This window comes from Trichomycterus rosablanca, chromosome 6 (assembly GCF_030014385.1).
Source record: "Trichomycterus rosablanca isolate fTriRos1 chromosome 6, fTriRos1.hap1, whole genome shotgun sequence".
NCBI classification, from domain to species: Eukaryota; Metazoa; Chordata; class Actinopteri; order Siluriformes; family Trichomycteridae; genus Trichomycterus; species Trichomycterus rosablanca.
In genome coordinates this window covers 1,717,501-1,735,000 of record NC_085993.1, presented here as the reverse complement: position 1 = coordinate 1,735,000, position 17,500 = coordinate 1,717,501, and the positions used below count along the sequence as shown (strand labels likewise).

The 17,500-nt window shown below is 42.3% G+C and overlaps 2 protein-coding genes across 3 annotated transcripts in view; both read right to left on the bottom strand.

Annotated features, from left to right (window-relative positions):
• Positions 1-1,223: 1,223 nt before the first annotated feature.
• On the bottom strand, positions 1,224-10,608 carry gpr17 (G protein-coupled receptor 17). Of its 2 annotated transcripts, XM_062996499.1 has the most exons (3): positions 10,515-10,608; positions 7,587-7,668; positions 1,224-2,423 (listed from the first exon to the last, which is right to left on the bottom strand). In XM_062996499.1, coding segments are annotated over exons 2-3 (1,029 nt in total). In that variant the 5' UTR covers positions 7,588-7,668; positions 10,515-10,608; the 3' UTR covers positions 1,224-1,395. The 2 variants fall into 2 exon arrangements, with proteins under 2 accessions (XP_062852569.1, XP_062852570.1); XM_062996500.1 differs by lacking the exon at positions 7,587-7,668.
• A 2,461-nt stretch (positions 10,609-13,069) lies between these two features.
• Positions 13,070-17,500, bottom strand: part of LOC134316180 (unconventional myosin-VIIb) — a 47,413-nt gene continuing 42,982 nt past the window's right edge. The window contains exons 46-47 of the mRNA XM_062996498.1: positions 14,796-14,915; positions 13,070-13,813 (exon numbers count right to left, since the gene is read on the bottom strand). Coding sequence (XP_062852568.1) covers positions 13,721-13,813; positions 14,796-14,915 — 213 coding nt within the window. The 3' untranslated portion in view covers positions 13,070-13,720. The remainder of the gene's footprint in view (positions 13,814-14,795; positions 14,916-17,500) is intronic.

The following is a 17,500-nucleotide window of genomic DNA, read 5'->3' as shown; positions in this document are numbered from 1 at the left end:
CGTACTGCTTATACATGATCGTTTGTTAATGCTTATGTACAATTTTTATTTGTTTGTTTTAGCGTGTGATAGAATTTAATATGTGTGAAACTTTATAGCTCAGGACATAATCACACGCTGTGATGTAAACCGGCTTCCTTTTACAGTTTTATTTATATACACTAAACATTGTGTGTTTTCTTTACACATAACTAGTGAAATATTGCAGATTCAGTATACACAGGAACCTCGATTTAACGGACAAAATCTGTAAAACCGAATGTCCGGTCCGATTGTTTAAAATTCCTGTGAGAAGCGTTCAGAGACCAGGAGTTCAGTAATCGTCCTGTGCACGACTTTGTGTTTACATGAGTGAGAGGCTTTATTTTGTCGGGGGTCTCGCTTCATTCTCGCCTTTTTCTCTGTGTCTTATGCTTCATTATTGTAAGTTCTAGTGCTCAGTTCTGCACCAGCAGAGCTTCAGACTCAGAGTCCCCAGTATACCATCATGGCTAAAAAAAACATCTCCCCAGTAGTACAGAACCAATTTCAATATTTATTTACAGGGTTTACGTTACATATTTACATTTCTGTTTACGTTGTTTATTTTATTGTTGATCATATGTGCATGTTTAGTTCTGCGTTTGCGCATATTTTTGCACCTCACTGTTTCAGACAATCGCATTTTATGGACCAGTGCTCCCCCCTTTTAGTCCGTTAAATCGAGGTTCCTCTGTATTTTTAAAAAGTGGTGCTTCACCCAGTACGTTACGTGAACCCAGCCGTTGCTGTAACACACATCAGTGCACCCTTAGCCCGGATAAATAGGAGCGATGCGTCTTGAAAGACATCCCATGTACAAATCGATTATGCGACTGAACATGGTCAGTGGTAGCTCAGTAATTAAGGTACCGGACTAGTAATCATGAGGTTGAAGGTTCAAGCCCCAACGTTGCCAGGTTGCCACTGTTGGGCTCCTAAGGAAGGCCCTTAACCTGCTTGGGGTCAAATTGTATTCGCCGCAAATGTAAATGATGAATTATTATGTTATGTCACCTGCTAAAGGGAGCAGCGGATCGGAATCACTGATTCATTTATTCATTGCACGAAACTGATCTTTTTAAGAGGCGGTTGCACAACTGATCTCAAGGTTAAGGGTTCGAGGCTCTTGTTGGGCCCTTAAGTAAGGCCCCAAACCTGTAGTTGCTTGGATTGGATGCCTGCGAAATGCTTTATTGTGAACTCTACTTATATTTAATCTATAAATCATAAGTATTTAGAAATTCCGCCTGCTGCACGCAGGCTTTTAAACGGACAAGCAGCTTAAGTTCAAGGGGTCAAATGAATTGTAACGGTCAGCGTATGAAGGTCCAAGCAATATCACACTGACCAAACATGAGATGTAGCCTTAGACGTTTAAAATTCTGATTTGGCGCTGAGTGAACTGTCGTGGGTTCCTTTAAGATCTCCGCTGGTCGCTGCAGATCCGCCCGATTTATCCTTGCAGAGGAGTTTCCTCACCGTCCCTCGAAACTTCTCCGCTCCGAACAGGTACACCAGAGGGTCCAGAGCGCCGTTCAGACAGGTGAGCGATGAGGTCAAGCGGTTGGCCAGGGCTAAGCCTCGACGCGTCCGGCAGGACAGGTCCGGGTGCCCGTGACCCAGTATGAAGATGGCCCGGCTGACGTGGTACGGCAGGAAACACACCACGTAGATGAGCATGACCAGTCCGATGGTGCGCAGCGCCCGGAGCTTGAGCGCCGGCTCGGTGCGCAGTCCCTTCCTCAGACTGTTCACGATCAGCAGGTAGCAGGACAGCGTGGACAGGAAGGGGGGCAGGAACGCCACAGCGAGGGAGACCAGCGCCCGGCGGCTGGCTTTCTCGCGATACAGCTGCAGGCACACCGTGGTGCCGTTCACCTCCGTCGTCTGCCGGGTCGCCAACAGGGGCGCCATCGCGACGATCACTAGAACCCACAGAGCGAAGCTGATAATGTGGGCGAATCTGGCCTGGCGAACCTTCATGGAGCTCACGGCGTGCACCACGGCGAGGTAGCGGTCGGCCGCCACGCAGGCCAGGAAGTACAGGCTGGCGTACATGTTGACGTAGAAGAGGAAGCCGGCCACGCGGCAGGGCACCTCTCCGAAGGGCCAGTGACCCGAGGTCAGGTGATAGGTGGCTCGGAGGGGCAGAATGATGACGTAGGAAAGGTCAGCCACCGCGAGGTGCATCAGGAAGACGTTAGCCGGGGACGAGGTTCCTTTCTGGCGGGAGAAGATCCACAGCGCCAGGCTGTTCCCGTTCAGCGCCAGGAGGAAGACGAGGATGTAGTAGAACCCGAACAGCACGTTCTCCACCGTGTTGTCGACGGGTGAACAGCTCTCTGTAGACTGGTTGCTCAGCGACGTGGGAAGCGCGGTTGGTAAAGAATCCATCATCATCACTGAAAAATAAAAATAAGACAGAAATAATAACACAAGCTGCATCGAAAGTATGTGGACAACCTTTTTAATTATTAATGACAGTGGTGGGTCAGTGGTTGAGGTACTGAACTAGTAATCAGAAGGTTGCTGTTTCAAGCCCTACCATTCTCCACTGCCAGATTGCCACTGTTGGGCCCCTAAGAAAGGCCTTAACCCTCAACCCCTTACCCCCTCACTCTTATTAGATTGTATTTGAAGACAAAGCATCGTATAATTGCCTTAAACCTAAAACATGTAAACGTTCTGTTATTTTGTAGGTAAAGGTACTGAACTAGTAATCAGAAGGTTGTTGTTTCAAGCCGTACCATTCCACTGACAGATTGCCACTGTTGGACCCCTAAGCAAGGCCCTTAACCCCCAACCCCTTAGTCCTTAACCCTATTCAGCCTCTATTCAGTCAACAGTGTGAGTCTGCGCATGGCTGTACATTTAGAAGGTATAAATTTCAGCTGTTACTTTGTAGGATAAGGTACTAAACTACTAATCAGAGGGTTGCTGGTTTAAGCCCCACGATTTTACTGCCAGATTGCCACTGTTGGGCCCCTAAACAAGGCCCTTAACCCTTAAACCCCTCACTCTATTTAAATTGTATTTGGATCTGTCATCTGATCAACTGTTATTTTGCAGGTTAAGCAACTGCACTAGTGATCAGAAGGTTGCTGTTTCAAGCCCCACCATTCCACTACCAGATGGCGACTGCTGGGCCCTTAAGCAAGGCCCTTTACCCTGTTCAGACTGTATTCAGTCACTAATGTGAGTCTGTGAATGGCTGTAAGTTTAAACCTTGTACATGTTATCTGTTATTTTGCAGGTTAAGGTATTGGACTAGTAGTCTAAAGCACACAAGCAGGTCCAATTTTTAAGGTTTTGGAGCGGCTGAGTCAAAATCATGACTTTAGTAGCTGAATTAAAATAATTCTGTAAAGAAGAGCGGAGCAAAAGTTCTCTACATCGATATAGAAGACTCATCACGAGCTCTCACAAACGTTTGATTGCAGTCGTTTACTACAAACAATGGCACAACCAGTTATTAGGTTTGGGGGGGGGGGGGATTACTTTATTACATGGCTGATAAAGATATAGAATAAATATTTATCTTTAATAAACAGAATGACAATTTAAAAGCTGCAGTTTGTGTCTGTGTTGCTTTATCTTATATTAAAATTAGTTGGAAGATCCGAGAAGCTTCAACGTGACAAATTAGCAAAAGCAGAAGAAATCTGATGGTGGTGGTTGTATGTGTGTGTGTGTGTGTGTGTGTATGGGGGGTGTTAATACTTTTTCACAGCTTCTCACAGTGTTAATAAGAAGTTCACGCTGTTCTGGTGATAAAAACAGAGTTAAACTTTAAGCTAAAGATCATGAATAATGTCTTTTCATTAACGTCACAGATAATAAACGACCTGAACTAGACCTTCACCAGTACAACTAACAGAGCGCCACATATTCACACATTCAGAATATCTCACACCACAATATTACAAAAATAGGATTAAATATTTATTAGTTTCTTTGTTTTTGGATTTAAATTTTCCCCTACAGACTAAGTAATCAACTCTAGTAAAGAAACATGAAACTAAATAAAGAGCAACAGCAGCGAAATGCAAGTAACTGGTCAAAAACCCACATAAAACCACATAAAAGTAAAAAAAAAACCAGCATAAACCAACAATAACCACCATCAACCACCTTAAATCAATGCTGACCATCAATATTAAACATAATCCAGCATGTAACAGCATCCACTAAACACTAAACATCATAAATCACCTTGGATTAATGCTAACCAGCCTTCCTGAGCATAGTTCCAGAATTAACCAACATAACTCACCTCAAGTCAATTATGACTAGCAGTATATAGAATAATCCAGGACTAACCAGCATAAATCACCTTGAATTAATGCTACCCAGCACTCTCGAACATAGTTCAGGACTAACCTGCATAAACCAATCCTAACCATCATAAACCAACTTTAACCATCATAAACCAATCCTAACCATCATAAACCAACTCTAACCATCATAAACCAACTCTAACCAGTATAAACCACCTCAGGGGAATGCCCCAAGTGAATGTTAACTAGCAGTATTAAGTATAATGCAGGACTAACCAGCATAAACCAACACTAAACAGCATAAACCCACACTAACTAGCATAAAACCACACTAACAACACTAAACCTCAAGTGAATGCGAACTAGCAGTATTGAGCATTAACCAACACCAACCAGTATAAACCAACTCTAACCAGCATAAACCACCACTAACCATCATAAATCACCTTGAAATAATGCTAACCAGCACTACTGCGCTATCCAGTACTTCATGCTTAGTCCAGGACTAAGCAGCATAAACCAACACTAACCAACATAACCCATATAAAGTGAATGCAAACTAGCAGTAATGAACATAATCCAGGACTAAACAGCATAAACCCACACTAACTAGCATAAAACCACACTAATAACATTGAACTGCATAACCCACCTCAAGTAAATGCTACCTAGCAGTACTGGGCATAATCCAGGACTAAACGGCATAAACAAACACTAACCAACATAACCCACCTCAAGTGAATGTGAACTAGCAGTACCAACACTAGCCAGTATAAATTATCTTGAATTAATGCTAACTGGCACTCCTGAGCATAGTAGAGGACTAACCAGCATAAACCAACAATAACTAGCATAAACCACCAGGATTCATGTTGCTGTGAGGCGACCAGTCCTCCAGCTGCAGCACTAACGCCCTGCCCGGTCTCCCCAGGTTTTACACCTTTCATTTACTCGAATAATGAAACACAGCAGCACACACACTGTCCTCGGTGTCGGTGTTGTCCTAAATTAACCTAGTACTGATAATTTATTAAATATTTAACTGCTAAAAACATCTGGATTCAGTTGCTGTGAGTTCAAGCTCGACGTTTTTCACCCGTCTGTAATATTTGTGATTCTCCTCCCAAAAAAGAACTTAAGCAAACCCCTCGCGCCACGAGCTCACCGCAGTTAGGCTACATGAGATTTCAGCACAGTGAGTGTTTTGGGTCTCTGTGTGCCTGTTGGGGTGTGTAGGGGGGTTGTGTGTGTATGTGTGTGGGGGGGTGTTTGGGCGTTTGATGAATATCTGGAGAATGTGTGAACGTATCCAGATGGTCGTTAGCGGGCGTGAGCGTATCTGCCGGCCGCACCTTTATCACCGAGCCCCAGAAGTGCATCCTGCTGCTCTGCTAGCACAGATGAGAGCGCGACTCTGTTCTGTGAAGTTCAATATAAACAGGCAGTGACACACATGTATATATATATTTATACAACAGTTAGTTCCGACCTTACAATCTGATTGGTTGAGAAGCGTTCTAACCGTGCTGATATTGGTGATAACAGGACGGCCTTTTCACACCACAACTGTATTACTCCGCTGACGCGTTGCCAGTAACGACAAGTTTCATGCACACAAACGCGCACGCAGGCGACACCGACTTTATTCCCGATCGCGTTTTGAATCCGTTATCTGATACACAATCTAGTGCACTATGTAGGGAACATAACCAATTGTCTAATTCACAATCTAGTGCACTATGTAGGGAACATAAATCCGTGATCCGATACACAATCTAGTGTAATATGTAGGGAACATTAATGTGTTTGTAACACGAACAGTTAGCTTAATAGCCCAGTTAGCAGCTCATAAAAGTTCTGTTATCACCCATAATCCTTTGGTGTGTGTGAGAGGTTTTTTATTTCTTTTTTTCCCTTCGGAGGTTCTTGCTTTCTTCTTCTGGTTGTTCTTACCTCCCTGAAATGAGTTTTTGCAACTTGGGATGTCTGCTTTGTAGTGTTAAACTTTATATTCGTTGTGGAACTACTTTTTGGCGGAAGGTATCGTCAGTATTAAAGCATATTTATTATGAAATTCAGGGCTTCTTTGATTTATTTTCTTTCTTTATTTTGTAAAAACTGTTGTATAAAAGCAATAGAACACTCGAGGTCGTGTGTTATCGCGAATAACATCACGGCTGTGATGATCTACGACACTCGCCTTCGGCTTCGCGATAACACACTCCCTCTCGTGTTCTATTGCTTAAGTATACTATTTTATTTCAGCATTTTCTCCCTTTTTCTCCCAATTTAGTCGTAGCCAGTTCCTCTTCCTCTGCTGGAGACACCGATGGTGTACGAGGAGGGTGCGTTCGCCTGACACGCCCTCCCTCCGACACGCTCCACCGACCCCTCTCTTATTTGCCCGTACTCCGGTGGATGCACAGGGAGAGTCACGCGCTGATCTCCACGTTCCTCCACTTCTGTACAGGCGCCTCGGGATACTAACCAGGGTCCTTACACAGCGTCAAGAACCCCGCCCACTTTTTTAGTCTGGTGTTTTCCCATCCAGCAGACTAGTGGCCAATTGTGGCTGCTTGGGAGTGCCCAGCCGACCAGTAGCAGAGCTGAGATTCAAACTCAGAGAGATCTAGAGCTAGTACTAGCAGTGTTAATGTTATGGCTGATCAGTGTACGTGCAGAACAGCGGAGTTTTACTAAACAAATATTAATAAATATATAATAATCCTTTATAATGACTGCTGCTACTTGCCTCTTCGTACAAGTTATAAGTTTTAGCTTTTTAATCTTAGTTATTAAGTTAAGTTTAGATTTAGTAGTTAGTTTTAGTCTCACTCATCCACTCACTTTCTTAACCGCTCATCCAATCAAGTTCGCGAGGGGGTGCTGGAGCCTATCCCAGCTTTTCAATGGGTGCAAGGCACACAGTAACACCCTGGACAGAGTGCCAGTCCATCGCAGGGCAGACACACACACACACACACACACCCATTCACCTATAGAGCAATTCTGTGTCTCCAATTAACCTGACTGCATGTTTTTGGACTGTTGGAGGAAACCGGAGCACTCGGAGGAAACCCACACAGACACGGGGAGAACATGCAAACTCCACACAGAAAGGACCCGGACCGCCCCGCCTGGGGATCGAAGCCAGTACCTTCTTGCTGTGAGGCGAGTGCTACCCACTTAGCCATTAATTTTTTTTATTGCTGCCTTAGTTTATTTGTATATTATATTTACTTCTGTATTATATTAGTTTAATCCTGTTCTATAGATGTATTTACTTACTATTGACGTTCGGAGGACAAGCAAAGCAAAGTAGGAGTTTAGTCTTAGTGTAACTGCTGCTTTTACTCCAGAAGTTCGAATCCTGCCAAGACAAGTTCAGAACTAATTTATTCTCTATTCGGACAGATTTTTATTACTATTACTGTCATTATTTCCAGAAGATTTAAACATATGTGAAGCGGGTGTGTTACAGGGAGTGTTTCAGGTCCTTGGGGTTTATATTGTGTGGGAGAAAAATACCGAGCCCTTATTACGAAACAGTGCAGTCTGAGAAACAAAGGTCACACCGGATCGTTCTGCGGAAGCTTCGGCCCCGATTCGTATGGGCGAAGGAAGCCGAGTTTGCCAGGCGGGCTCAGCACGCGTGACGGTGGCTCCGGTCCATGTGGACACGGTGAATAGATTCCAGAATGACGTGTGGGATCCTGTAGTGGACACGGTGAATAGATACGGCAGCCGTCTGTACGAAAAACATAATAATTCCGCATCCTGCTGGGAATTTCGGGAGGAAAATGGCTTTTATTACGTGATTAGGGGAATGCCGAGGAAGTCACAATGTCACTTTTATTAGCAGGACTGCAAAAGTGCCAAGGCAATTCCAGATTACTCAGGGATTAGGTGTAAAAAAATGTCTCTACATCTGCTTCCATGGGTTGCTAGTTTTATAGGACAGTAAGTTCCAGCAAGTTCCACTCATTCAAAACTAGTAGGGTAGAAAATATGACGAAATAATTGAATGAGGATTAAACATTGTTAGGAGATTTTATTTCTAGGCCAGTGCGTCCGCCCTTGGTGGGGGATGTATGTCGTTTCAGAAGGTATAGCACACACAGCAGAAGGTTTACGGCAGTTTCAGATGTACCACTTTTATTCACCGTAGATATAATTATATAACATGATTCATAACAGTTCAGATTAACTGATCCAAATTCAAGTTCAAATCCCAGTTCTGCTACCGGCCGACTAGGCTCCTATACGCGATATGATTGGATGGCTAGTCTGGTCGATAGCTTCTACACAGAGATGGGGGATAATGGAGAGCGGTGTATGATTCTCTGTACGCCATACTGATCCCTGTTCCACTCAGGTGGCACAGCAGTCTATTAGGCTAACTCACCACCGCTGAGATCCAGGTTCGAATATCCACGATGCTATCAGCCGGCTAGGCTTCTACGAATGGCTATGTCTAAGGGGTCATTATATATGAAAGTATATGAACTATAAACACGTGTGAAAAATAACAATAATAAAAGTGAAATCTAAGTGGAAACGTTGGAATCGGTGTAAAGGTCTGAATGGACCCTTGAGTTCTGTTGACATTTACTGCCTTGTTCTTTGGCGTTCCAGATTAACCAGATTAATAATTCAATTGGGGGGAGGGGAGGGGGTTGTAAAGGGTTGTGTGTGTGTGTGTGTGTGTGTGTGCGTGTGTGTGTGTGTGCGTGTGTGAGTCCGCTGCACCCTCAACACCCTACAGAAACTAAAAACATATGAATATCTGTACTGGCTTTAATCATGTATTCTAACTCCGGGGTCTCTGAGAGCCCAAACAGATGCGTATCAATTTTAGGTTGTTTGGAACTCAATAAGAATATGAATTATTACAATTAATTTGCCATGAAGTATATAGATTCATCAAAATGCTGTTAAAGAGGCTCCGGGGTCTCAGTGATCATGAAGGTCATGCTGTAATAATCCCAAGAATTTATTATTTATTAATTTATTATTCACTTGAGTTTTGAGTTCAGTTTCACACCCTAAAACGTCCTCATTACAAAATCAACGAAAATATCAATGTAATCTAAATATCGTCTTTCGTTACATGAATCATGTTCATGTTAGTTTTTAACTAGTCCGAATACTCAGAGAGAAAACCCTAAAAAAAATTCCAAACATACATAATTAATACATATAATATAATATAATATAATATAATATAATATAATATAATATAATATAATATAATATAATATAATATAATATATGAAATGGTTGATATGATATATGATATATGATATAAAATAATATAAAATTATTAATATAATATAATATAATATAATATAATATAATATAATATAATATAATTAATATAATATAATATAATATTGTCATAATACTAAAATAAATAAATAAATTGGTCTGAAATTCTAAACATCAAGGAAAAAAAAATAATAAAAAAATATATATAATTATAAAACAGTTTTATAAATAATTCTAAAATAATAATAATAATAACAAAATTAACAGATAAGATACAAAATTATTATTTAAATAAATTAAATAAAACTATAATAATAATAAAATCAATAAATTTAAAATGAACAAAATAAATATTAATAATATAAAATAATACAATATAATAAAATATAATATTAAAAATAAATAAATAAAATAAAACTATAATAATAATAATAAAATCAATACATTTAAAATAAACAAAATACATATTAATAATATAATATTGTTCTAATACTATAAATAAATAAATAAATACATAAATACACAAATAAAATAAAACTATAACAATAATAAAATCAATACATTTAAAATGAACAAATACATTATATTATATTATTTTATTAATATGTTGTCCTAATACTAAAAATAAATGGTATGAAATTCTAAACATCAAAAGTAAGCTAAGAAAGTCCCATAAAACCACCAGTTTTTCCACAATTTTATAGTCACTCCAGTAATTCATTTTCAGGAAAGATTAAAAGCGATTGTGGAACTTTAAACAAAGTTGAAAACTTAAAGTCTCTAAAAGGTGTAAAATGAGTAAAAAAAACGATTTTATCTAATTACTTAAAATGTTAAAACAATAAAAATAAATATTATGAAGGCTGAAGCTGTAAAAAGTACTAAAAATGTGTGTTTTTAAATCTAAGTAATTAACTAAGTAAACTGAATCATAAAGCCGAGACTCACCCGTCGTGGTTCCTCTGGTGTGTGTTAAATACCGATCTGTCAGACACGAGTGTAGAGGAGCGTAGTGGAGGGGTGAGGAGGGTGTCGGTGCTTTTGGCTCTGGACGTGGATTTGTCAACAACCTCGAGAGCAGAAGTGCGGTGGCTTCTCTTGGGAGCGGAGGAGATCGGGTGGTGGACGCCAGCGCGGACCCATGGACTAACCCCGAGGTGTTTTTTATCAGCTTATTTTGGGGCCGCGACAAATTCGATGACACAAAAGCCAGCCCAATGGAAAGGCTCCGGCGTGAACCTTGACCTCGGCCTTTCTCTGTAATGTCGTTCTCTTGTGAGAGCCACTTGTGCGCCACAAAGGCTCGAGTCAGAAGATGCCGTGCGTTCGGGCTGAGAATAATGGCATGCCTGAGCTATGTGGGGTCGGACCCGGAGCCATGGAAACGGGATTTAGCGGGGTGGCGAGGCGCGCCTGGGATTGGGATCGCACACTTGACGGGCACATCGATACGTACGATGGGCATTCGATGGGCGTGTTTAAGGACTGTATTCCACATTTGAGGGGCCTATTTACGAACTGTCGAGGCGATGATCCTCTTCGGGGCCCGAGTACGAACCCCCCGGTGCTAACTTCATGCCAAAAGAATGCTGGGAAAACACTAGAACACATATACAAGCCGGGGGTTGTTCCTTCAGGCCCTTGTGTGTCCCGGAGGGGCAGCAGCGACCGGGGCAGCTCAGGGCAAAAATAATGTCATCACATGATCATTAGACAGATGTGCAAAAGGGGCCCGATGCATCGTTTTCATTATCTGTGTCCACAGCTGTGTGAGATACACATCGGCCCTTTCTCTTCACGTCGGGAAGATCATCGACATTCAGGCGCACGTCGCGCCTCTGAATAAACCCACTATCAAACCCCTCGTACGCCTCAAAACGCAGACTGATCATACGCTGCCAAGTCTGGACTGAATTAGATCCACGTCTGTATTAACGCACCCCTCTATTTCGGACCCGAAAAGCAAACCAGAATAAAGAACCAGTCACACAAAAGTCCAGTCTGGGTACATGACAAACCCCCAATGTTCTCTGCCCGTCTTTATAATACAGTCCTGTTTTTAAACACCCGCCCCCCTGCTTGTTTTGAATTTGGTTATTGATGCTTCAGACAGGCGTCAGTTTGAGCAGAAAATAATAATAAACAGTCGTGTGCTTTTCTTTTATTAGCATAAATGCTTTCAAACACAAGCCACTAGTATGAGCCCTGACCGAGCCAGGCCTGCTAATGACCCGCAGAAGCCTATATGTACAATGATTGGCCTCATAACTGCTGGAATTATGACCTCTGCTGGCTGATCGATGGCACTGCACAAATGAGGGATAATTAAGATGGGTGCGTGACTCCGTGCGTGATACGGATCTCCATATGACAGAAGTGGTCGGTACTGCACACGTAGAGGTCAGGAGCGGAAGGCTGCACCAGTAGAGGTGAAATACGAACAGGGAATTGGGTACGACTAAATCGGAAGGAAGGATGTTTAGAACATGTTGAAACGGTTGCAATTTCCAAAATCGCTTTTGCACCACCACCACACAGGCTGAGGAGGGCAGCAGACTAACACACACACACACACACACACACACACACGGCAATTCAGTGTCTCCAACTAACTTGACTGCATGTTTTTGGACTGTGGGAGGAAACCGGAGCTCCCGGCAGAAACCCACACTGACACGGGGAGAACATGCAAACTTCACACAGAAAGGACCCGGACCGCTCCACCTGTGGATCGAACCCAGGACCTTCCTGCTGTGAGGCGACAGTGTTACCCACCGTGCCACCCATTAATAGGTCTGTAATTCAAAACATCAAAAGGAAGCAAAAAAAAGTCCCATAAAGTCCCCAATTTCCCCAAATTCTTAAAGTTTTTTAAAATTTTCTCTCATGTAAAAAATCCTTTATTTAATTACTCTTAAAATTGTTTAAACAATAAAAAAAATACAATAAAGGCTAAAGCAAGCTGTAAAAATACTGGAAATGTTTCATACTATTAGAACTCACATTTAACAACCAAATTTGTTTCAAAACCAAAATGCTGGTTGGCGAAGATAAACCTAAGAGTAGAAAAAAAAAACCTTAAATATTCGACGTTGCTGATGTGAAACACAACTAATGGCAAACAAATTCAAATCACATTTCATTTAATGTGCTCCCTTCGGAGTCCCATCTCCTAAAGGGAAGCTAATAAAATTGTATTATTATTACCGGTATTATTAATGTCTTTTATGTTACAGTAAATAAAACGTCTAAGGGCTTTGGGTGGTGCAGCACTTAAGTATGCAACCCTACTACTGCTGGGTACCAGGGCCGGCTGATTGGCTAATATCCAAAAGGAGAGAACAGCTAAAACAGACTAGTCATCATGAGATGCACTTGGCAGTGCGCTCTCAGTGCAGGTCACAAGCCAAATGGGAGCAACCGAACAAAAAAACCCCACTAAATTAAACCTCTAATGATCTGACCCCTCTTCTGATTGGCTAAACACAGAACAGACACGATCATTTGCTCAGAATTTTGCTTTATTAAACGTTTTCACAATGATCCAACAGTCTACAGTGGTCTACAGTTTAATCAACACATATAGCTAAGACGACTGGGCATCTACCCTGTATTATAGTGTTGTTTTGGGAATGATGGGGAACTGTGGTGATACCGTTATATTAAAGTAGAAAATAAATAAATACAAACATATCTACTGCTGAGACCTGAGGGTCCAGGGTTCGAATATCAGAGGCGCTATCAGCCGAATGGGTGTCTGCACAGATATTATTGGCATGAATGAATGTCCAGGAAGGGGAAGGGCGGGGGGTTACCGAAACAGCCTAGCCTCTAGGAGGTGCACTATTCAGTAGAAACTAGTCCCGCTGTGGCGACTCCTAAATACGGGTGCAGCCGAAAGAAAACGTTCTGTAGATTTATACATATATATGATTCTTAAAATCCCATAAAAACTAAACATATTAAAAATAATAAGTGTAAAATCCAACGACAAATAAACATTGAGTGTGTGAGTGTGTGTGTGTGTTTTATTCGATAAACTTTCTAACTAATACATTAAGTCATGATTCTTCATAATATAAAGGAGGAATATAAAGAAATAAACGCTTATGTTAAACTAATAAATCTGCGATTTCTCCAGCTCGGAGTTCGGATCAGTTAATGCGCCGGTTCCTGGGTCTCGGTGCTTTCGTCTCGTTCAGGTACATGTTCACGTAGGATGTCAACAGATCGTCCATTTTATAGCCCTGAAAAAACACAGGTATTCCCAAATCAGTTTAAAAAGGCTAATACAGTACAGCGGTACCTTGTAACTCAACATCCCCTAAACTCGACGTGGAGAAATCTGTCCCCTTAAACTCGACGTGTTCAGCCTCAAAAAAATGTTTTATTTTATTTTAAATTAACAATAAACAGTCGCTTTGTTCGGCGCTCGGCTCGAGCGGTAAAACCTCACCAGCGTGTGAATCTGATCTGAATCTGCATCAGTGTGGAATAAGCGTCAGATCCAGGGTTACAGCTCCACATGTATCTGTGTTTATCTGGATTCTCCTCCCTGTTTCACTTTTAAACTTGTGTTACAGCTCCAGCTTCTGAGAAATGGTGACGTGGTTTAATGTAGTAAAAGAAGGAGACAGGAGCACTAAACTTCTCTTCATTATTACTGCTCATAAGTTCCTCCACTAATCACATTCCTCACTCGCTGTTTTACTACAGTACGTGACGCTAAGTTTTGTGCACCGCCGTCACACTTCATAGGAAATAACGGCACAGCGGCGCAGAAGCGATTTTGTCACTTCTCGTGTGAATGCGCCAGTGCTGAAGGGAATACGGTATTCCAACATCAAGCATCTCCAGCATTAAGAAGCGTCAGGAAACTATAAAGAAGTAAAACTAAAGTGCAGCTTTTATTGTATTTTTACTTATGTTTAATTGTTAGTAATTGTATTTCAGTGTGTTTATATTATATTTGTATTATTTTCAGTGTTTAAGTGTCAAAAACAACCTCATTATTTTACATGAGACTAAAATATCTGCAGCTTTACGGGACCATGGACGCATTAACAGGTTCCCCAAACATCCTTATGGGAACAAATACCTCGAAACTCAACATCTTTAAAACTCAACACCACTCCCAGAACCGACTGACTTCAGGTTTCAAGGTACCGCTGTATTACTAAAAATACAATAAAATAAATAATAATAATAAATGAGTCGTTTTTTACTCACCAGTGAGGTTTCACACAGGATCTTGTTCCCTTGGACCAGGTTACCCACGGTCATGTGGAAATACGTGCTCCCGCTGCACCAGTTCGCGATTTTATTGTACGGGTGTGTCGCCAGGACGTCCTACAACGGAACAAAAAGGAACATCAAAGGGAGAACGAGCAAGTGACGAATTGAACAAATGAGTGTGTGTTTAGAATGAAGAACGCCCTTATTTGTCATATATATATATATACAGTGTATCACAAAAGTGAGTACACCCCTCACATTTCTGCAGATATTTAAGTATATCTTTTCATGGGACAACACTGACAAAATGACACTTTGACACAATGAAAAGTAGTCTGTGTGCAGCTTATATAACAGTGTAAATTTATTCTTCCCTCAAAATAACTCAATATACAGCCATTAATGTCTAAACCACCGGCAACAAAAGTGAGTACACCCCTTAGTGAAAGTTCCTGAAGTGTCAATATTTTGTGTGGCCACCATTATTTCCCAGAACTGCCTTAACTCTCCTGGGCATGGAGTTTACCAGAGCTTCACAGGTTGCCACTGGAATGCTTTTCCACTCCTCCATGACGACATCACGGAGCTGGCGGATATTCGAGACTTTGCGCTCCTCCACCTTCCGCTTGAGGATGCCCCAAAGATGTTCTATTGGGTTTAGGTCTGGAGACATGCTTGGCCAGTCCATCACCTTTACCCTCAGCCTCTTCAATAAAGCAGTGGTCGTCTTAGAGGTGTGTTTGGGGTCATTATCATGCTGGAACACTGCCCTGCGACCCAGTATCCAGAGGAAGGGGATCATGCTCTGCTTCAGTATTTCACAGTACATATTGGAGTTCATGTGTCCCTCAATGAAATGTAACTCCCCAACACTTGCTGCACCCATGCAGCCCCAGACCATGGCATTCCCACCACCATGCTTGACTGTAGGCATGACACACTTATCTTTGTACTCCTCACCTGATTGCCGCCACACATGCTTGAGACCATCTGAACCAAACAAATTAATCTTGGTCTCATCAGACCATAGGACATGGTTCCAGTAATCCATGTCCTTTGTTGACATGTCTTCAGAAAACTGTTTGCGGGCTTTCTTGTGTAGAGACTTCAGAAGAGGCTTCCTTCTGGGGTGACAGCCATGCAGACCAATTTGATGTAGTGTGCGGCGTATGGTCTGAGCACTGACAGGCTGACCCCCCACCTTTTCAATCTCTGCAGCAATGCTGACAGCACTCCTGCGCCTATCTTTCAAAGACAGCAGTTGGATGTGACGCTGAGCACGTGCACTCAGCTTCTTTGGACGACCAACGCGAGGTCTGTTCTGAGTGGACCCTGCTCTTTTAAAACGCTGGATGATCTTAGCCACTGTGCTGCAGCTCAGTTTCAGGGTGTTGGCAATCTTCTTGTAGCCTTGGCCATCTTCATGTAGCGCAACAATTCATCTTTTAAGATCCTCAGAGAGTTCTTTGCCATGAGGTGCCATGTTGGAACTTTCAGTGACCAGTATGAGAGAGTGTGAGAGCTGTACTACTAAATTGAACACACCTGCTCCCTATGCACACCTGAGACCTAGTAACACTAACAAATCACATGACATTTTGGAGGGAAAATGACAAGCAGTGCTCAATTTGGACATTTAGGGGTGTAGTCTCTTAGGGGTGTACTCACTTTTGTTGCCGGTGGTTTAGACATTAATGGCTGTATATTGAGTTATTTTGAGGGAATAATAAATTTACACTGTTATATAAGCTGCACACAGACTACTTTTCATTGTGTCAAAGTGTCATTTTGTCAGTGTTGTCCCATGAAAAGATATACTTAAATATCTGCAGAAATGTGAGGGGTGTACTTACTTTTGTGATACACTGTATATATATATATATACTGATCAGGCATAACATTATGACCACCTTCCTAATATTGTCTTGGTCCCCCTTTTGCTGTCAAAACAGCCCTGACCCGTCGAGGCATGGACTCCACTAGACCCCTGAGGGTGTGCTGTGGTATCTGGCACCAAGATGTCAGCAGCAGATCCTTTAACTCCTGTAAGTTGTGAGGTGGGGCCTCCGTGGATCGGACTTGTTTGTCCAGCACGTCCCACAGATGCTCCATTGGATCGAGATCTGGGGAATTTGGAGGCCGAGGCAACACCTCAAACTGGTTGTTGTGCTCCTCAAACCGTTCCTGAAGCATTTGTGCTTTGTGGCAGGGCACAAAGAGGCCACAGATATCAGGCAAGCGTCTCCATGAGAGGGTGAACATGGTCTGGAACGATGCTTAGGTAGGTGCTAAGTGTCAAAGTAACGTCCACATGGATGGCAGGACCCGAGGTTTCCCAGCAGGACATTGCCCAAAGCATGTTTGGTAGCTTGGGTCAGAGCGCAGGGTCGGCCGTTGTACGTCGCCCCTGGAGCAGACAGGGTTAAGGGCCCAACAGTGGCTGCATAGCAGACCACTGAGCAATTGAGGGTTAAGGGCCTTGCTCAAGGGCCCAACAGCAGAAACCTGGCAGTGGTGGGGCTTGAACCAGCGACCTTCTGATTACTTGTCCAGTACCTTAACCACTAGGCTATGGATTACCACATTATCACCAACAAACTCACAAGTAAAGAAGGGTCGTGGTTCATCACTAACCAGTCAGTCTAAAGACAATGTCTGTTAGTACAAGATTGGACTGTTGGGCTATAAATCAAAAGGTT